Genomic DNA, 20797 nt, shown 5'->3' on the forward strand with positions numbered 1-20797 from the left:
TTTGTCTGATTAGGAGAAAGAATGCAAAAGGGCTTGTTTGTCCCACCTTGCAGAACAAAACAACTGCTATACTAGGGGACAAGATGTCCTGAAGGAAGCCTGATGCCCTTAGTCCCCCACTAGTGTTCCTTGTAATTCTGTGGCTTCCTGGCCCCATTGCTCATCCTGTTTGGAGCTGAAGGCCACCTGGCTTCCTGCTCTCCATGGAGCCAATCAAAGTGTTAAGATGACTGTGCCTCCTAACTCCTCAAACCTATTATGGAGCCACATTGAAGCATCCCAGCTGTGGGGCCATCTCCCAGGCATGAATGCTGAGTCTCCTGGCACTCGTGTCCATCCTATGGCCAGGCTCCAGTCCCTCTTCTATTAGGGGAGCATCATGATTCCAAAGACCATGGTGGTCACCACATTCCTGGGACCTGTAGAGGCAGAAGGATGAGGGCTGAGTTAGCACCTGTCTCCCAGGTGGCCCAGTGGTGAAGAACCTGCCTGCCAATGTGGCAGACACAGGAGACGTGGGTTCCATCCCTAGGTCGGGAAGATTCCCTGGAGGAGAACATGGCAACCTGATCCAGTATTCTTGCCTGGGAAATCTCATGGATAGAAGAGCCTGGTGGGCTACAGTCCATGGGGTCGCAAAGAATCAGACACAACTGAGCACACACACACACACACAGCTTCACACTGCGAGATTCAGCCTGTGAAGGGTGGGGGATTGCAAATATCAACACAGTCCAAATTCCCTGTCCTAGTGGAGCTAACATTGTGGTTGTGGGCCAGGGGGGAAACAAGAAACAAAATACACAACACCATTATACATTCTATGGGTGGGGGGTGGGGGTGGAGTATGAAAGGGGATTTGTGATGAGAGGGGAAAGATGGCAACTGTAAACTGGTCAAGAATGGTCACACCATCTGTTGCAAGTCCCGAAAGAGGTGGGACAGGCAGTGAGGATGGTCCTTGGAAGAGTGTTGCAGGCTTAAGGAACAGCAGGTGCAAAGACTCTGAGCTGAATCACGCCCAGCCTGAAGAGTGAACAAATAAACTTTGGAACAGGTGACATGCCTCCTTACTTCGTGCTAACACACAGTAAGGCTTGTCTGGTTTATTTCCCCCATGAGGTGAAAGGTCTCCCTCCTTTCATGATGCTGAGCTGGCCCAGGTGTGATGTTAGCCTTGGAGATGTAGTATGGGGGAGGGGACACAGGAAGCCAATGGCGCCATCTCTACCTCCTCCCTTCAAGCCACCGACAGCGGCTGGATCTTTAAAAAGAAACAAGTGGGAGAAGTAGGTCGCCCCTGTAGCAGCTCAGCCTCTATTCTGGAGTGTCAGCACTTCCTTTCACTGAGCTCACCTGCCCTGACCTGGGAAAAGTGGAGGGAGGAGAATCAAAATTCAGGTTTTGGTGAGTCACACAGTCCCGGTTTCAAACTTTTCTGGTGTCTGTTAGCTGTGTGATCTTCGGTGAGTTATTTAGCCTTTCTGTGGTTCAGATTATTCATCTATAAAATAGGGATAAAATACTGAAACATCTAGAGTGAAGTTCTAAAGTAAAAACAATGCTCATATAGTCAACATTAACCCTGACATTCAAAGGGGGCTGTTATTGTTTCTCAAGGTGAAGCAGTTGCTTTGTGTCTGGGGACTGTGTTTGAGAAACACTTTGAAACGTGGGTGCAGAGTGATGAGATGCTCAGGCAGGGAGGCTGTTGTAAACTGAGATGTGTTTGTCGCTTATCTCAGATTCCTGTTTGGGCTTCAGTTTTTTGAGTTTCTTTTTTGCACTGAGCTCTTTTAGTTGAAGTAAGTTTGCTGTGTACAGGGCTGTTGTGAGAATACCATTTATACACTGACAGGCAGTAGGTGCATAAGAAATCAGGGGGCTTTTTGTTTTCTTTCTTTCCGACTTTCGATTCAGTACTGAAATTCACCATCTGGGGAAGGGAAAAAGACCCGTGATCATACGAGGGCCAATACTGTGGATCATACTGGCAGCAGCGGTCACATTCTTCTTCCCGGACTCCTCCCCACAAAGCTTGCGCAGAGCCGCTGGAAACGACAAATCAAAAGTAGGGGGAGGAGAATTTTCTTGGAGGTCCAGTGGTTAACACTCCGCACTTCCACTGCAGGGGGCATAGGATGGATCCCTGGTCAGAGAACTAAGACTCCCCAGATGCCACACTCCGCGGCCCCCCCCCCCCAACCCACCCACCCAAAAAAGGAGGAAAGAAAGTAAAAAGGGGGGGGTGAGCATTAACAAATTCTCTCCTGCATCTCCAACTCGCTCCCTACCCGACCCTTATCTGAGGCAACCCCTAACCCTGAGCAGAAAACTGATTTGCAACCTCTCCCTCAACCTCCAGATCTAGTGACAGCCCCTCAACCTCGTTCGTCCTGCTCAACACAACTCCGGAAAGTCTCTAGACCCCTCAGGTTTGAGTCGCAGCCAGAATTCGTAAGCTCGGCGACGTCTGCGCAAGGCAGGATGGGATTCGTAGTTCTAGGCCTTCAGGTCGCACGAGGGCAGACCATTGCGCATGCGTACGCGGCTTTCGGCGCGTGTCTCTCAAACCCGGTTCCTGTTCAGCGGAGCCGGCTGAGGTGGGAGTCGTCTACTTCTTTAGGATCCTGGCTCTTGGAGTGGAGTGTGGCTTCAACTGACTCGTCCCAAATCCTGGCGGCCTCAGTTTTCGTCAAGAGAGGCCTTAGGTATCTATTTTTCATGAATGAACGGAGCCAGGACTGACTTTGTCAAGGGCAACTGGACTGAGAAATCTGTCTCCTTCCAGGCTGGGGCTAGAGTTAACCTGTGCCTCCTTGCACGCCAAAACGGCCTTCCGGGCAGGACTGGGATGTCCTTTGGGATTAGAGCCCTAGTTGATTAAGTAAATATTGGTTTAGGGAGGGTCCAAATGCAGTAAAAGGACCACCTTAAACCTCGGGGAGTAAACACCACGTTTTTGAGGAACAATTTACTGCAGGTTTTGTAATGCTTAACTTGGATTATCTCTGACCCAGCAAACTATTCTTGTATCTGTTTGACAAATGGAGAAACTAAAGCTGGAATGGCAGAAGGTCGCCCACCTTTTTTGTCAGCAGGGTGGAGACGTGAATGGGGGTGGGGTGGGAGAGGAGAGAACCGGGACTCTCCTGCTCCTGGAAAAGAGGTGCCCTACTTTGTCCTCAGACGGTGCAAGAATCACGGAATGTTTTTTTTTTTTCCTCTCATCTTCCTGTCCTTAAATTTCCTGAATTTTTTCACCTCATTCTGATTAAGGTAGAGAAAGGAGTTAGGTCTTTTGCTCTAGTGTTTGTTTTATTATTTCACTTCGTTTAAAATTTTAAGTCCTCGTAGGGTGCCTTATATCTTTGTCAAACGGCACTGTAAATAGATAACGCAAATATGGCAGAGGCTTCTTTAGGAACCCAGCCAGTCTCAGGCACTCCCTTTGTCTGGCTTTCCCTCCTTTGTCTATGGGGTATAAAGTCCACCTCAGGCTCTGTCCCCTCAACTCTGCTCTCACAGTACTCCTGCTAAGTACTCTCAGAATGGGGGAGGAAGGCACAGTTCAGTTCTTGGCGGGGGGGGGGGGGGGGGGTACAAAGTGCAGATGGTTCTGGCTGAGGGGGGTTATACCTGAAAGTCCCACGCGCCACCAAACTCCTGGTTCCAGCAAAGAGCTCCTGTCAAGCCAGCGAGGGAGGCTGAGAAAACGAGACGGTGGGCGGACCAGCTGGCCAGAGAGGCCTAGAGGGCCGCCAGCTCTTTGGTCACGTGACCCGACCTCGGCGGGGCCTAGGTCTCACTGGTGCCAGGCCACGTGCGACCGCTGCTTCTCGCGATTGGGTCATTTAGGCCTATTTGAACGGCGTACGGAAGCCGCCGCGGTTCATATACAGCTGCGTTTTCTTTTTCTTTCTTTCTCTTTTTTTTTTTTTTTTTTTTTTCTCCCTCTCTTTGGCTCCCTCCTTCCGCGCGAGTCTCAGGAGAAGCCGCAGCTTAAGGCCTCGCTGCTGCCGCCCGAGGCCGGGTAAGTGAGCCTCACCCGGACCCCGACCGGCTTGGCCCTGGCTTGCGTCGACCCCCGCCGGGCTCCGGGCCTGCGCTGCGCGCGGCCCGGGCGTCGGGGCCGCGCCTGACCGAGAAAGGCCGAGAACCTAGTTGGGCCCAATTGGAGAGGCAGCGAGAATGGGCCGGGGCGGGGGATGGGGGAACCGAGCCTGGCTTAGGGGGTGGGGCCTCGGAGCCGGGCCAGGTCCCGGTGCCGCGAAAATTGGGCCAGTGGGGCGGCTGGGGTCGGGCTGGAGGGGCTCTGAATGGAGGAAGTGTATGGGGACTGCTTAGGGCCTGATTGGGGGACGTCGCAAGGATCGGGTGTGTGTGTGGGTCTGTTTCGGCGGGGCCCGGTTGGGTCTGACTGGGGAGGCCCGGTTGAAAAGTTGGGGGCGGCCGTTTTGGGCCCTGATAGGGAGGGGCGTGAGACTTCGACCTAAAAGGCTGTGCTGGCTCTGACTTTGAGGCGTAGCTGGGTGCAGTTGGGGGAAATGCCCCGGCGGGTATTTGGCCAGGCCTAACTGGGGGGAGCTGCAGGGCTCGGACGAAGACGTTTTCCGGCTTGAGGTGGTGGGGGGCTTGGTCCAACTTGATTGGGGGAAGCAGTAGTGATCCATCAGTGGGAGTTAGTGCTGACTGGGGCGTGGGGTTGTTGGAACGGTGTGGGGGGAGGCTTGGCCAGACCTGATTGGGGAAGCGACAGGGACTCGTCCAGGGGGTTTCTGTTGCCGAATAGGCGGGCCTTGGCTGACTCTCATTTGGAGAGGCATCGGGGACCTGTCTGTCGACTGTTCTGGGTCTGATTAGGGGAGTCGCTGGACCGCGTGCCGGCACGGGAAAGACCACAGGGGCTGGGGCGCTGTCGTGTTCTGGGGCAGGGCCCCTGAATGGGGAGGTGGCTGGGTCCTCGCCTAGCAGCCTCGAGGGAAGTGGAAGCCTTAGGGCCCGCAGCCGAGCGCGGTGGCATGGGCCGAGGTGGCACGATGGCCCGGCGTTGGGTGGGATGAGGATTCTCCGGATCCCGCCGCCGCCTCGCATGGCCCGCTTCCACATACCCCCGCCCGCGCTCCCGAGCCCGCGACTGCGTGGCCGTGGATGGCGCAGCTGGCGGGGACCCCGCACTTGGGCGGGCGTGGATCGGCGGCCTCCGCCTGTCCGCCGAGGACGCTCCAGTCCTGCTACCGCGGTCTCCGCCATCACCTCAGTGGGGGTTCAGCCTGGGACTGCCACAGAGCCTCCGGGATCCGGTGCTGATCCTGGCCCCTACTCCCGCAGTTCGCCTTGCGCCATGGACTGGCAGCCAGACGAGCAAGGCCTCCAGCAGGTCCTTCAGTTGCTCAAAGACTCGCAGTCACCTAACACAGCCACGCAGCGCATCGTGCAGGATGTATCCTTCCTTCCTTCCGGGTCTGGGGGGACCCGGCCAACAAGTGCATCTCGCGGACAGGAAGGGGTCGAATCCCTAGTTCCCAGGCTCTTTCTGCTGCGGCAGGAGCGGACTTCGGCAAAGAATTAAGGATTAGAATTCTTGGGTCCCTTTCCCAGCAGAGAAGGAGACACTTTTTGCTGGTGCTTGGCTTTAGTTTAGGTTCGAGAGTAAAATTTCCTTTTTTCAGTTGGTCGTTTAAAATACTCTTAAACTTTTAATCTATTTATATATACCGTATGCAAGTTTCACTTGAAAGTGTGAGGTCCCTTTAAGAAAAAAGCATGCAGTGTTGAATTGCTAGTGAGCAGAGCTGAGTAGCCTCTGCTAATCTTCAGATACAGCGGAGTTTGTTCACCTTCTCCTGCTCTGGCCAGATCTTCAGGAGTGGTGGGAAACTGAGACATGTTCCCCTACCTGCCGTATGAATCTCATGTGTCTGAAGTGCTTCCTTACTTTGGGCATGGGGGTTGACACGTGGGGTCCCAGGAGTTGGCTGCCCAATCCCAGTAGTCAGAGGTTATATGGCAGTAACGGGGGGAGTCCCACCCAGGGAAGGCCCCTGTCTGCCAAGACCCTTAACAACCTAGCAGAAACTCAAACAACTGAACCAATTTCCTGACTTCAACAACTACCTGATATTCGTCCTGACGAGACTCAAGTCGGAAGGTATGCCCTTGGCTCCCCTCCACCCAAGGCGGACCCCACTTTCTCCCCTGTGGTCTCCTGAGCCCCGGCCCTCTTCCCACAGATGAGCCGACTCGCTCTCTCAGTGGCCTCATCCTCAAGAACAATGTGAAGGCACATTACCAGAGCTTTCCACCGCCTGTGGCCGACTTCATCAAACAGGAATGTCTCAACAACATTGGCGACGCCTCCTCGCTCATCCGGGCCACCATAGGTGAGAGAGCGCAGTGAGAGTTGGCCTGTGATGATGCTCTGAGCTGGCCCTCTTGGCCACGAACCTTCTCAATGTGTTAACGATGTTGATTCACTGAATGTTCCAGCACTGTGGGTGGTGGTACTGTTACTGCTCCCATTTTACAGATGAGAAAACTGAGGCACATAGGTGTGAAGAGTCTGGTCTGGCCAGTAACAGAGCTCAGAAGTGACCAAATCAGGTCCATGCTCTGAACCATTCCCTCTTGAAAGAGCTGTTCTTACTTCTTAGGCAGTCACTCAGTGTCCAGAATTTTCTGTTATCTCTGAGGATATAGCAAACTAAAATATGAGAGCTCCCTGCTAATTCTCACCAGTGATAACTTAGGAGAAATGTGGGTTAGGTTTGTGTTGGAAACTTCCTGTCTCTAAAAGGCTGCCTGAGGAAGTTACAGGAGGAAGACTTAAGAACTTTCAAGCAATTTTACCTTAAGCCTACTTTACTACTGATAAACACCAGCCCTACTATTTGTTCCCAACTTACTTCCCCCCCCTCGGTTTTACTGAGATATAATTTTTATTTCATTAGTAATTAATTAATTTTAATTAATTAATAAGTTCCCCCACCAGTGATTGAACCTATGCCCTTAGCAATGAAAACGTGATTCTAACCACCACTGGATAGCCAGTGAATTCCATTGGATATAATTGACATATAACTGACTTAAAATTTTAAAATTTAAGTCTGTCAACTTTAAATATTACTTTAAAGTGGAAATGGTATATAACTATTTAAAGCAAGACAGTGGTTAGGATTCTTACTGCGTGGGTCTGGAGTGCAATCCCTGGTCAGGAGCCTTAAGATCCTGCAAACTGTGTAGCATGGCAAAAAATAAGGTGGGAAGGGGAGACAGATTTGCTTGCTCTGTACAGCAGGGTAGACTTCCCTGGTGGCTCAGGTAGTTTTGGGGGACACAGGTTTGATTCCTGGGTTGGAAAGATCCCCTGGAGAAGGGAATGGCAACCCACTCCAGTATTCTTGCCTGGAGAATTAACATGAACAGAGGAGCCGCATGGACTACCCAGACTCAGAGACGACTGAGCCTTGGACATTTTCACTTTCAAAGGGAAGGTAGCCTTAATCATAAATGCAATGAGAACAAAAAGATAGTATTAAAAATTTGAGCTAGCTCTTGGACCTGCTGGAAGTGTTGATCTTGGGGCCTGTTGTCTTTGTTCAAAGTGATGCTTAGTCTTCTCTGAGGCCACCAGGAGGAACTGGACTTATCAAACTCGTTCTCGGCGCCAGTTTCTGCTCTAAGTACTTGAGTTAAATCATTGAAGCCTCCCAATCACCCTAAGCTTGTGGGATCTTAGTTCCCCAACCGGGAGTTGAACCCCAGGCAGTGAGGTTGTGGGATTCTAGCTACTGGACTGCCAGGGCAGTCCCAGGAGGATGGTGTTCCTTATTGCCATTGAGGCATGGAGCCCTTAGGTGATGGGGCCAAGGTCACATAAACAGGGATGGGCCTGGGCACTCTGTTGCCAGTCTGCCCACTGCAGGGAGTGCCTTTCCCAGCAGACATGGGAACCGGGGTCATCTGGAGTGTTGGCGATGGCAGCTTCCCCCCTTGGGCTCTAAATATGCTATCTCTGCACTGATATCACCCATATTGAACTCAGCTGCCAGACTGCTCCAGAGTCCTGGCACTTCACATGCCTACTGCAGGTCGCACTTGGGTCTCTAATAAGCAGGACGCAGTCCTCTCCGAGGCCACCGTGGCCCTGCATGACGTGCCTCCTCCCCCTTCCAGCCCTCATCTCTTGCCACTCTCCCCATCATCCTCTGCTCAGCACCTCTGGCTCCTTACCATCCATCTTGGAGCACACCAATTCTGTGCATGACCCTGGACTTCTTATACCTGCTGATCTGCCTGCTTAAGATGTTCTTTCCCCAGGGACCTAGATGACTTCTCCCCCACCTTCTCAGGTCTTTGCTCAGATAGCAAGGTGTCACCCAGCAAGGCCTTCTTGAGCCACTGAATTAAAAACTGTTACCTTCACCCTCAGTCCTTGCTAAGTCTTTTCTCAGTTCTATTTCCTCCCTCAGCTCTTGGCATCTGGCCTCCCAGGACTTTTACCGATTTATCTTTATCTCAGGCAGCCTCCCTCACTAGACAGTCCGCTTCTAAAGGCAGGGATTTTGTGTTCAGTTCTGTGCTGTATCTCAGGGCCTGAGACAGGCCTGGCACACAGAAAGAAAGAGGATCTCAAAAATGTGTAGGGGACTTCCCTGGTGGTCCAGGGGTTAAGACTCTGTGCTTCCAATGCAGGGGGCACAGGTTTGATTCCTGGTCTGGGAACTAGGATCCTACGTGCTGTGTGACCAAAAAAAAGAAGAAACAATAAAGTGTGTGTAGGGCTGAGAGCGTGTGTGCTGGTGGGATGAGCGCACAGCAGGGAGGGCCGGGGCGCCAGGCAAGCCGGCACCTAGCCTGAGGCAGCCTCCTTTCCCGGCCGCCCCAGGCATTCTCATCACCACCATCGCTTCCAAGGGTGAGCTGCAGATGTGGCCCGAGCTGCTGCCCCAGCTATGCAACCTTCTCAACTCGGAGGATTACAATACCTGTGAGGTAGGCGACCAGCGTGGCCTGCCTGCCTGACTGGGAGCTGGGGTCCGACTGGGACTCCCGCTCATGTGTCTGCTGCTCTCCACTCAGGGAGCCTTCGGAGCCTTACAGAAGATCTGTGAGGACTCGTCCGAATTGCTGGACAGCGATGCCCTCAACAGGCCCCTCAACATCATGATCCCCAAGTTCCTCCAGTTCTTCAAGCACTGTAGCCCCAAGATCCGGTGTGTGGGAGTCTGCAGGGGGTGGGGAGGGGGCAGGATGGGTAGGATTGGGGGTGACCTGTGTGCTGACCCACGCCCTGCCAGGTCCCATGCCATCGCCTGTGTGAATCAGTTCATCATGGACCGGGCCCAGGCGCTGATGGACAACATTGACACCTTCATTGAGGTAGGCCATGGGCTGGGGAGTGCAGGGGGAGGGCTGAGGGCCTAGCCGCAGCTGATCCCAGCTTCCCTGCAGCATTTGTTCGCCCTGGCTGTGGACGATGACCCTGAGGTGCGGAAGAATGTGTGCCGTGCACTAGTGATGCTGCTGGAAGTGCGGATTGACAGGCTCATCCCCCACATGCACAGCATCATCCAGGTAAACCTGGCCAGGGCCAGCCTTTGGGGGTGCTGTGGGGTGGGAGGCTTGTGGGGAGCCACCCCTCACTGGGCCGGGCCTTAGTCTTTCTCCTATCCCACCCCAGTACATGCTGCAGAGGACCCAAGACCACGATGAGAACGTGGCCCTCGAGGCCTGTGAGTTCTGGCTGACGCTGGCCGAGCAGCCCATCTGCAAGGAAGTCCTGGCCTCCCACTTGGTCCAGTGAGTGCTGCTCCTGCCCTCTGACCACCCCAGACTCCAACCCTCTGCCTTCCCTTCTGTGCTAGCCTGTCCCAATCAACTGTCTTGGTTTGCTTTTATTCCTGTGTATGTTTATTTTGCAAATGGTAGGTATGTAGCTTTAATGGGTTAAAAATTAGGTTAAGTTATAGGTAGAAAAGATGAAGTCAACAGAGAGGGACTTCCCTGGTGGTCCAGTGGTTAAAATTCCTTGCTTCCAATGCAGGAGGCCCACGTTTAGATTCCTAGTCAGGGAACTAGATCCCACATGCCTCAACTAAAAACCCCTCATGTCACAATGAAGATCCTGTGTGCCCCAACTAAGACCTGGCACAGCCAAAGGAAAAAAAAAAAGGCAACAGAGGCTTCAGGCATAGCTGGATCCAGGTGCTCAAAGGATGTGAATGGCAGCCTGTCTAGGCTCAGATCTAGTTCCTCTGTGTCTACTTTGTTCTCAGGCACAGCCTGCCCTCATAGTAGTACTTTCTGCAGCTTTCTAGCTTGGGAACCTCAGAGTAAAGACATTCTCTCTTTACATTACTCTTTACAGGGTCTCTGTAAAAGTTCTAAGGCTGATCCTCTTTGATCAACTTGAATCACTTGTCTGTCCCCGACTCAGTGAAGTCTCTAGTCAAAATCTCTGATCCTGAGGTGCATGGGTTCCAGTGGAGTTCTGGAGGCTGCCCTGCCTGTTAGCTCCCCAACCTGGCCCTATGCTAGGAAGTGCCTGGTGATAGGGCAGGGCCATGTGTCACTGCTTTATGGCATGTTAGGGATCAGGCTTTCCTGGTGGCTCAGTGGTAAAGAACCTGCCTACCAGTGCAGGAGACACAGGTGTGATCCCTGGGTCGGGAAGATTCCTTGGAGAAGGAAATGGCAACCCAGTCTAGTGTTTTTCCCTGGAGAATGCCATGAACAGAGGAGCCTGGTAGGGTTGCAAGAGTTGGACAGGACTTAGCGACTAAATAACAAGGGGTCAGGCACTATTCCAAGCTTATGTATGGTCTACCCCTCGGCTCCTTGATGCTCCTGCCTGCAACTCCTCTCCACTTCCCTCTTCCCCAGGCTGTAAGCTGTCTCCAGGGCCCCTGCATCCTGATTAACAGCCTCTCTCCCAACAGGCTGATCCCCATCCTGGTAAAAGGGATGAAGTACTCGGAAATCGACATCATCCTGCTGAAGGTTAGCTAGGGCTGACCACCAGTCACGGGCAGCGGGAAGGAAGGCTGGGGCACTGGGGGCCTCCGGGGGTCTCAGCTATCCGCCTGGCTCCACAGGGGGATGTTGAGGAGGACGAGGCTGTCCCTGACAGTGAACAGGACATCAAGCCACGCTTCCACAAGTCGCGCACGGTGACGCTGCCCCATGAGGCCGAGCGGCCCGACGGCTCAGAGGACGCTGAGGACGATGATGACGACGATGCTTTGTCCGACTGGAATCTGAGTGAGTGGCCTGGCCTGCAGTAGGAAGTGGGGAGTAGGGGACAGCAGGCCCTGGGCTCTCTCTCAGGTGATCAGAAGCCTATGCAGAACAAATCACGAAGATTCAAATCACGGCCTCAGATCCCAGGGGTTACAGAGAGGAGAGCTGGTGGCCTGCCCCCATGCCTCCCTGAGCCCGCCCCTCATTTCCCTTCCCGCCCCAGGGAAGTGCTCAGCGGCTGCACTGGATGTCCTGGCCAACGTCTTCCGGGAGGAACTGCTGCCCCACTTGCTCCCCCTGCTCAAGGACCTCCTCTTCCACCCCGAGTGGGTGGTCAAGGAGTCAGGCATCCTGGTGCTGGGTGCCATTGCTGAGGGTAAGTCACCCTCCAGCCTGACTGCGTGTGGCCTCTGAGCCTCATGTTGGTGTGAGATGGGGCTGGCCTAGGGAGGGCTGGTGGGGGCAAGGCCATCCCCAGGTTCTCTCCAGCTGCCTGCTTACCCCACTCCAAGCAGCTCTGGGATTTGAATCTTCCCCTCAGCCCAAGATCAGGCTTCCCAGGTGGCTCAGTGGTAAAGAATCCACCTGTTAGTGCCGGATACACAGGCACCATCCATGGGTTGGGAAGATCCCTTGGAGGAAGAAATGGCAACCCACTCCAGTATTCTTGCCTGGGAAATCGTATGGACAGAGGAGCCTGGTGGGCTATAGTCCATGGGGTCGCAAAGAGTCGGACAAGACTTAGTGATTAAACAACAACCACCTCAGCCCAAAGGCCTGAAAGGGACCTCTAAATGCAAGCCCTCTCCTTAAGTGTCAAAGAAAGACAGTTCCACGAGGTCTTAAGCATAATTCCAGCAACAGTAATAACAGGCAGCCCTGTCCTATGGGCTTACCGCCACCCGTGGAGGTGGGTTTCTTAGATGAGGAAACTCAGGTACAAAGAGAATTATACCACTTCTCTTGTCACTGGGATGAAGCTGGGCCTCAAACCTGCTCTGACTGTGAGGCTGGCCTGCCGGGATCAGAAGTGTGCAGAGGTGGTGTTTCCTTCACTTTTCCGGCTCCCTTTGTCCTGATGGTGTGCACAGGGTGAATTAACAGAGGGCTTTCCAGATCTGTGAAAGGAGACACACTGAGACTACCTCAGCACCCAGATCCACTGTGACATGTGAAGTGTTCTTCATTTTAGTGGGAAAGATCTCAAGAAATTGACCCTGCGTTGATAAAAATAGATCTCAGGGCTGGGATGATCAAGGGGTGTGCTGTTACCTGTGATCTGCCGTGAAAAGAGAGACAGACACGTACAGGGTTTTTTTTTTTAAGAAAGGGAAGATGAAAAGTAAGAAGGAAAAAAAGTCACAGACATCTAAGAAAGGTTTCAAAAGAAAGGTGCTTTCTGTCTACCTGGGTTGCTGCTGCCCATAAAGTCTGAGTTAACTCTGCAGCCCAGCCATCTATGAACTAGTGACCAGATAGCTTCCCAGGTGTCCAAGTGGTAGAGAATCCATCTGCCATTGCAGGAGATGGAAGAGACTTGGGTTTGATCCCTGGGTTGGGAAGATCCCCTGAAGGAAGAAATGGTTACCCACTCCAGTATTCTTGCCTGGAGAATCCCATGTGGACAGAGGAGGCTGGTAGGCTACAATCCATGGGGTCCTAAGGAGTTGAACACGACTGAGCACACACATAAAGTAACCAGTTGACAGCACAAGCCCTGGGATGGGGTGGAGCTGATGGAAAGGAAAGTATTTATTTATGTATTTTGGCTGTGCTGGGTCTTTGTTGCTGCGAAGGCTTTCTGTAGTTGTTGCGAGCAGAGTACTCACTGAGACAGGGGCCTCATTGAGGTGGCTTCTTTTGTTGCGGAGCACAGGCTCTAGGGTGCATGGGCTTCAGTAGTTGTGGCACGTGGGCTTTAGTTGTTTCAGGAGACATGTGGGATCTTCTCAAACCAGGGATCAAACCCTCATCTTCTTCATTGGCAGGCAGATTCCTATCCACTGGATCACCAGGGAAGTCTGATGCCATTTCCCATCTCCACCCTGCCTTTCACTGACTCTTTGCCTTTGAGACAGTTATTTAACCTCCATGCTTCAGTTTCCCCCTCTGCCCAGAAGGGTGGATGTGGCCTGGCCCAGTTGGCTCAGCCTTGCCTCTGTGCCCGGTCCTTACAGGCTGCATGCAGGGCATGGTGCCCTACTTGCCCGAGCTGATCCCGCACCTCATCCAGTGCCTGTCGGACAAGAAGGCCCTGGTCCGCTCCATTGCCTGCTGGACCCTGAGCCGCTATGCCCACTGGGTGGTCAGCCAGCCCCCCGACATGCACCTGAAGCCTCTGATGACGGAGCTGCTCAAGCGAATCCTGGATGGCAACAAGAGGGTACAGGAGGCGGCCTGCAGGTGACCCTCGACCCCTGGCCCCACAGACCTCACCTCACCTGCCCCACTGGCTGCCCTCTGGGAAGTGATGATACTTAGGACTCCTGACAGTGCGCTGATTTCTCACCGTATTCGTACTGGCTGATCCCGAGTGCCCCCTTCCTGAACCCCACCCAGAGCCCAGTCCCACTGGTGGCAGCCCACTGAACACTTCTGCCCCTTCCAGTGCCTTCGCCACCCTGGAGGAAGAGGCCTGCACGGAGCTCGTGCCTTACCTCAGCTACATCCTAGACACCCTCGTCTTCGCCTTCGGCAAGTACCAGCACAAGAACCTGCTCATCCTCTATGACGCCATCGGCACCCTGGCTGACTCTGTGGGCCACCACCTCAACCAGCCGGTGAGACCCCACAGCAGCTCCCTTCTCCTGATCCCCCCTGCCCCCTCCCCGGCATCCAGTGACCTGGTGGCGACCCTTGTCGCACGCCAGGGACGTGGCCATGACCTCGACAGGCAGGCGGACAGACCCGGCCCCTGCCCTCGGCCTGCTCCCAGTCTAATAGGGGAGACAGACAGTTATGAGACAGCGTGGTAAGTGCTGGGCGGGGGGAGCTCAGGGGCCCGTGGGAAGCAGGAAGCACCAATTCAGGGGTGGGACTCAGGATGGGTAAGAAGGGAATGAACTAGAAGGACCTGGAGGTCTGGCTGCTTGGCGAGGACCCCAGGAGCCAAAGAAAAGAGCCTAAAAAAAAAAAAAAAGAAAAGAAAAGAGCCTAGACCTCATGGTTCAGATGATGAGCACCTCTTGAGTCAGAGGGAGTCGTGTTGGTTCCCAGGCCACCACCCGTACCCAGGGATCCCCAACTTCCTGCTCCCTCTCCAGGAATACATCCAGAAGCTGATGCCTCCGCTGATTCAGAAGTGGAACGAACTCAAAGATGAAGACAAGGATCTCTTCCCCCTGCTGGAGGTGGGTCAGCTTCAGGCCCTCTCCCGTGGCCCTGTTCCACTCCCCTAAGCTCACCTCCTGCCCTTCCCTCTGCCAGTGCCTGTCATCCGTGGCCACTGCCCTGCAGAGCGGCTTCCTGCCCTACTGCGAGCCGGTCTACCAGCGCTGTGTCACCCTGGTGCAGAAGACGCTGGCCCAGGCCATGGTGAGCAGCCCACCGCCATCACCCCACCACCCGTCCCTCTGCTGCTGCCCCGGCCTGAGCTCACGCCCCTCACCCTGCCCTCCCCCTTCTGTGCCCAGATGTATACCCAGCACCCTGAGCAGTATGAGGCCCCTGACAAGGACTTCATGATTGTGGCACTAGACCTGCTCAGTGGCCTGGCTGAGGGCCTGGGTGGACACGTGGAGCAACTGGTCGCCCGTAGCAACATCATGACACTGCTGTTTCAGTGCATGCAGGTGGGTGGACCCCTCACAGGCCTCTCAGTGGACAGTGGTGACCCCCAGCAGCCTTTGTGGGCTGCCTGGGGTGAACTTGGGGCCTTGGTTATGCCCCGAGGATATTAGAGAGAAAGAACTTGTTAAAAGAACTGGTGGTTATTTTAAAAAGTGATTCAAATGAGATATGAGTAAAATCTCATTGAAAAAGTCAACAGAATAGGAAATTAAAAAGGAGAAAGTAGGAAATGTGAAAGCACAAGCCCCTCCAACATTCCCCACCCCCAGCGTATCAGCATGGGAAGCAGTTCTAAGTGGTACCCTGTGCAGGGCACTCATTCATGTGCCCCTGAGTCCTGGATCTTCAGATGGGCCTGCAGCCTCGGTGCTAGGAAGAGGCAGGGTCAGCTCGTGCTCTAGGAACTGCGCCCCTAGCTGGCTGGGGGAGGGGAGCCCTGCCACACTGACCCTCCTCCGATCCCCAGGACTCGATGCCTGAGGTCCGGCAGAGCTCCTTCGCCCTCCTGGGAGACCTCACCAAAGCCTGCTTCATCCACGTCAAGCCCTGTATCGGTATGACACCCATTGTGTCCACACCCCATGACCCCAGCCCTGGCCTCAAGTGATGGAGAAGATGACCTGGGAGCACTGTGACCGAACTGGGATGTATTCATACTGTCTGATGGGGCCTGCCCCTCAGGTTTCCAGAGGCTTCACCCTGGCTGGCCCCCCCTGCTCAGCACCCCTCTTTCTCCCCACCAGCTGAGTTCATGCCCATCCTGGGCACCAACCTGAACCCCGAGTTCATCTCTGTCTGCAACAATGCCACCTGGGCCATCGGTGAGATCTGCATGCAGATGGGTAAGTGCCTGTAGGTGGGCAGGCCCTTTCCCTTCCCATTGGCTTGTTCCCAGCCTGGTGGCAGGACCCTGATCGACAGGTTCCCTCTAGAGCAGGGGTCTCCAGCTTCTGGGATCTAACACCTGATGATCTGAGGTGCAGCTGCTGTAATAATAATAGAAATAAAGTGCACAGTAAATGTAATGTGCTTGAATCATCCCCAAACCATCCCACCCCGGTCCGTGGAAAAATTGTCTTCCACGAAACCAGTCCCTGGTAACCAAAAAGGTTGGGGACCACTGCTCTTGAGGGCCTTGGTGCTCCTTGAGGCAGGTGCCGATTGGCCAGGGATGAGGGGACACCTCTGAGCATTTTCATCTGAGATGGGGACAGATGGCTGAAAGAGCACATGTAACTGGCTTCTCCAAAGAGGCACGGGGACAGGAGGCCTGTTCTTACTGGACTCATCATCACCTCCTTCCTTTCCAAGCAACTGACTGAAAGCCCCACTGGGATTCTTTGGGAGACTTTCTCTGAAGGTCCCCCTGGCCCTGCCTACCCCACAGGGAGACGGGGTGGTGTGGTCTCACTCTGGTGTCCAGCAATGACTCCAGGGAGGCTTCCGGTGTTGGGCGGGTGCGGGTCTGTCTCTGGTTGGCCATGGATCCTGGACCGCAGACATCTAGAGATGGCTTTTTGTTCACTCACTGATTGGCCACTGTCTGGATGCAGTTAGGGTCAGTGGGTGGTGGGTGGTGTGGGCCATGCAGGGCTCTGACTCTCCTGTCCCCTAGGGGCAGAGATGCAGCCCTATGTGCAGATGGTCCTCAACAATCTGGTGGAGATCATCAACCGGCCCAACACGCCCAAGACGCTGCTGGAAAACACAGGTGGGCGCCAGGCCTGAGCCACTGGCTGCCTCCCGGGGGTGGGGCTTCCCAGCCAGGAGGATATCTGACAGAGAGGTCTTGGGAAAGAACCAGGGAGGGTAATGGGAATAAGGCAGTGGGTAGAGGCCTGGGAAGGGTGTTGGCCTAAGGGGAGACCTGGGAAAGGGCCAAGTTGGATGGGGCGGAGACCCTGACTGGCCCAAGCTTGGGGACCCAGGCAGCTGGCAGGAGCTGTTCCCTTGGGGCCCGTGGGGTGGGGCTGGCGCCTCGTGCTGGAGGCCCCGCCACGTACCCGGGCCGCTCGGGGTTGCAGGTCGCCTGACGAGTCCCTCTGCCATTCCAGCCATCACCATCGGCCGCCTGGGCTACGTGTGCCCGCAGGAGGTGGCCCCCATGCTGCAGCAGTTCATCCGGCCTTGGTGTGTGCCCACCCGGGTGGGGCCCCACCCCATCCCTCGCCAGCACCCACCCAGCCCTGCCCTGCCCACCCATGGATTACACAATGCCCCACTGAGCCCTGACCTCCTGCTTCCCCCAGCCCAGCCCCAGCACCCACTGATCTGCCGCCGCTCCCCAGTGTCCCCCATAGATGTCCACTGTGCCCCAGCCCCAGGGGCTGATTCCCGACTGCTTACCTCCCCCCTCCCCCCACCCCACCAAACCAGGTGCACGTCCCTCAGGAACATCAGGGACAACGAGGAGAAGGACTCGGCCTTCCGTGGGATCTGCATGATGATAGGCGTCAACCCTGGGGGCGTCGTGCAGGTTGGGGCAGCTGGGCTCGGAGGGAAGGCGCTGGGGCTGGGCTTGGACGGACCCTCACATGGGATCCGTCATGTTTCAGGACTTTATTTTCTTCTGCGACGCTGTAGCCTCCTGGGTGAGCCCGAAGGATGACCTTCGGGACATGTTTTATAAGGTGAGGATCCCCCAGCTGGGCCCTAATCTAGTCTTGGGAGGTGGCAGGGTGGAGAGAGAGAGATCATCTTCCTCTCATGCTGCTCCGGGGCGCCCCTCACCCCACTTCTCTCACTGCAGATCCTCCATGGCTTCAAAGACCAAGTGGGGGAGGAAAACTGGCAGCAGTTCTCGGAGCAGTTCCCGCCACTGCTGAAGGAGAGGCTAGCCGCCTTCTACGGGGTCTAGACGAGCATCGCGACTGCCAGGTGTGGGGCCCGTGTTAACAGAGGGCTGGCACTGTCACAGGAGCCCTGATGGTACAGGCCCTAACACCCTCCTCTCCCCACAGGTTTCTGTCTGCGTCGTCGTCAGAGGGGTTGCTGGGGAGCGTGCTGCGTCCAGAAGTCGCTGTGCCCTGGTCGAGGGGGGTTAGGGAGGAGTTAGCGGGACCCAAATCCAGACGCCTTCCCTGTCCATCTACCTGCCATGGCTGGCCGGAGGTTGGTCAGAGGGTGGGCAGGTGGGTGGGGCCTCCACGCTCATCCTAGAAATGGGAGGGGGGTGGGACTTCCTGGCAGCAAGGACCCCTTGCTCTAATTGGGGTCACCTCAGGCAGCCTACTTGGGCCAGCCATGTGGGAGGGAGGCATCAACACGGCCGACCAAATCCGGCTTAGGATGAGGCAAGGGAAAAGCAGGCGGGGAGGGGGGTCCTTGTAGAGATACGTACACTCACACGTACACACATGGTTACACGCATGTGCGGGTGCTGTTGCCAGCCAGGCTGGGCCAGCCGCCCCACCATTTCCCCGACTGCATGGAGACAGTAGAATTAGTGAACCCCTGAGTTAACTCGTAAGGCCTTCCGTGTAACCTGCATCTAGAGTTTAAGAAGCTTCTGCTGTTTTGCCGGAATTGGCAGTGATTAGGGAGGGCTGGGTGGGTTGGGGACCTCCACTGGGACCCTGGGGCGGGGGTGGGGGGAAGAGGATGGCCACCTTGGGGCCACTCAGTCAGCACGCGCACGCTTTGGACCTGCTCCGCACACTTCTTGCCAGCTCTGTGGCAGCCTCAGCCAGTGTGTCCCCCTTCCTTCTCCCATACCAGCCAGAAAAGTTGGGACCACCAAAGTGGCCAGGGCTGGCCAGAGGTCACCTTTTTCTCCCTCCCCTGTGCCCCAGTGACTTACGAAGATGCTGGGCTGGATGGAACCTTTTCCACTGAAGAGAGCTGGGAGCAGCCAGAGCTGCTGACACCTTCCCCCCGCTATAAGCAAGTCCGTTTCAAAGGCAGTTCATTTCTCTGCTTCCAAGAGCACTCTTTCAGGCCTGAGTTTTAACACAAGGGCCAGGGCTAGGGCATTTAATTGATGGTGACAGAAGACAAAGGTTTAGGCTTTGCCAGCCAGAAAGAAAGTGAAGACTTGGAGGAAGGGAAGGGTGGTATACTCCCTTACCCCCTTCTGGCCCTGGGACTTCTGATCACAGTTCCCAGCAGGCCCTAAGACCCCACCAGACTAGGGCAGTGAAACTTGTGGGATTGTTTGGGGAGTCCTTCACAGTGGGAGAGGCTCCCCTAAAGTGGAGGGGTGGTAACTTCCCATTTGGCCTAGTAACTGAAACCAAGCCTTGCAACCCCTTTACTGGGGTTTTCTTTTCTCTTTTCCCTGCTTTCTATTTCTTTGGGGGCCTCTCTGCAATTTGCAATTTGCTGGGGTGGGGGTTGACTGGATTCCTGCATTCTGGGGCCTGCTCCATCCATCCCTCTGGGGCCCCGGCAGAGGGCCACTGGTGCACATTCCATAAACCCAGCTGGTTCCCCGCTGTGAAACTCCAGCAGGTCTCTGGAAGCCATTTGTAAAAAAAGAAAAGAAAAAAAAAGTAACCATTTAGTTTTCTGGTAATTCCAGTGCTTTGGAGCATCCTCTGCTGGGTCTTGGGGTGTGTGGATTGGCTGCCTGATGGGATTGGTAACCCCTTCTCCATCCAAGATGGGGGGCCTGTTTCTAGTTCTTCTTCTTCTTCTTCTTTTTTTTTTAAAGAAAACTATTTAATTTTTTAATTTATTTTGGTTGATTTTTGCACAACGAAGTTTCAGCTTCTCAACCTTTTTCCCCTGCCCAGGGCTGCAGACCTTGACTGGCCTCGATCTGCAGTCCCTCTCGTTCCCACATCCCCTCCTTCCCCTCATCCTTTTCTTCCTGCGGGCTCCAGGGTCTGTCCATTTGTTACTGTGCTGTGCTGGGGACTGGCGCCAAGGTGGCGTGAGATTCCACTTGTGTAGAACTTTGTTGAGTAAAGATCAGTTTCTTGTGAAACCCTTGGTCTCCATCTGGCCTCTTTTGTCCTTGGGTTTTGGCAGTAGAGAAGAGATGTAGAGGGGGGCCTGGAAAGTTTTAGAAATGGGATGTACAGTAATCAGGTCAGGAAATAACTGGGGGAATGGGGAAGTAAGATTAAACATTAAATGTGGTAACATAACACATGCAACAGCCTCTGGGACATAATGACAGTCTGGGAGCTCACTAGAACCTGAGCTCACTACAGCACAGATTCGAAATCACCATTGGCTAAAGACTAAACTGAGTGGCAAGGAGCAAGACCGTGCAGCACTCTTCAGCTGGTTTCACAACTCTGGATTTTTAGAATGCTCAGCCCAGCGTCAAGGCTGTGGGGCCCAGGAAAACATGCACAACAGTTAAAGGCAAATAAAAAATCTCTTATCTGGGGATGCAGAGTCCTCAGGATAAAGTCTTGCAACCTCTGTTCAACCCAGCGATCACCTGCATCAACCTGGAAGAAATTTTTAAATGCTGCTACAACCAATTTTCATTCAACAAGTGTGTGCATTTTAGTAGAAGAAATAAAGCTAACCAGTGAAACAGCGGTATGTCCCACAGAAAAAAATATAGTGGGGGGAGGGGAGAAAGTACGTTTTGGAAAAGGATCAGTCTTACAGTACTCTGGGTACTTAGGGTAGTCTGCTAAGGTGATTGAGCAGAGTCACGTGGATATCAGAAGAGGGAACGGGCTAGTGCTGCTTAAGAGTTTGTGAGTTAACCCTGCCTGGCTCAAAAGAGGCTATCGGTAAATGAGATGCTGTTTTCTTTGGTTTATTTATTTATTTATTTATTTTTTATTATTAGTTGGAGGCTAAT

General features: G+C 54.3%; 1 protein-coding gene and 2 non-coding genes across 8 annotated transcripts; all 3 read left to right on the forward strand.

The window, feature by feature from the left end:
* Window positions 1-2554: 2554 nt before the first annotated feature.
* TNPO2 (transportin 2) lies at window positions 2555-19957 on the forward strand. Of its 6 annotated transcripts, XM_061150194.1 has the most exons (26): window positions 2592-2711; window positions 3990-4033; window positions 5332-5443; window positions 6076-6151; window positions 6234-6383; window positions 8888-8994; window positions 9082-9215; window positions 9300-9381; window positions 9454-9576; window positions 9683-9801; window positions 10941-11001; window positions 11097-11262; window positions 11465-11617; window positions 13419-13644; window positions 13850-14021; window positions 14505-14591; window positions 14668-14775; window positions 14874-15032; window positions 15497-15584; window positions 15774-15872; window positions 16646-16741; window positions 17055-17160; window positions 17407-17506; window positions 17586-17660; window positions 17780-17907; window positions 17991-19957. In XM_061150194.1, the coding sequence occupies exons 3-25, from the start codon at window positions 5345-5347 to the stop codon at window positions 17885-17887; spliced, it is 2694 nt and encodes an 897-aa protein (XP_061006177.1). In that variant the 5' UTR covers window positions 2592-2711; window positions 3990-4033; window positions 5332-5344; the 3' UTR covers window positions 17888-17907; window positions 17991-19957. The 6 variants fall into 6 exon arrangements, with proteins under 6 accessions (XP_061006176.1, XP_061006180.1, XP_061006177.1 ...); XM_061150193.1 differs by lacking the exon at window positions 3990-4033 and having other exon boundaries at window positions 2555-2711; XM_061150197.1 differs by lacking the exon at window positions 3990-4033 and having other exon boundaries at window positions 2555-2711; window positions 17085-17160; window positions 17780-17881.
* On the forward strand, window positions 13703-13773 carry LOC133063029 (small nucleolar RNA SNORD41). Its single transcript, XR_009694339.1, has one exon. It is a non-coding gene; the product is annotated as a small nucleolar RNA SNORD41 (small nucleolar RNA).
* On the forward strand, window positions 15626-15701 carry LOC133063042 (small nucleolar RNA ZL2). Its single transcript, XR_009694349.1, has one exon. It is a non-coding gene; the product is annotated as a small nucleolar RNA ZL2 (small nucleolar RNA).
* Window positions 19958-20797: the final 840 nt, after the last annotated feature.

The sequence above is a fragment of the Dama dama genome, chromosome 9 (assembly GCF_033118175.1).
Source record: "Dama dama isolate Ldn47 chromosome 9, ASM3311817v1, whole genome shotgun sequence".
NCBI lineage: Eukaryota > Metazoa > Chordata > Mammalia > Artiodactyla > Cervidae > Dama > Dama dama.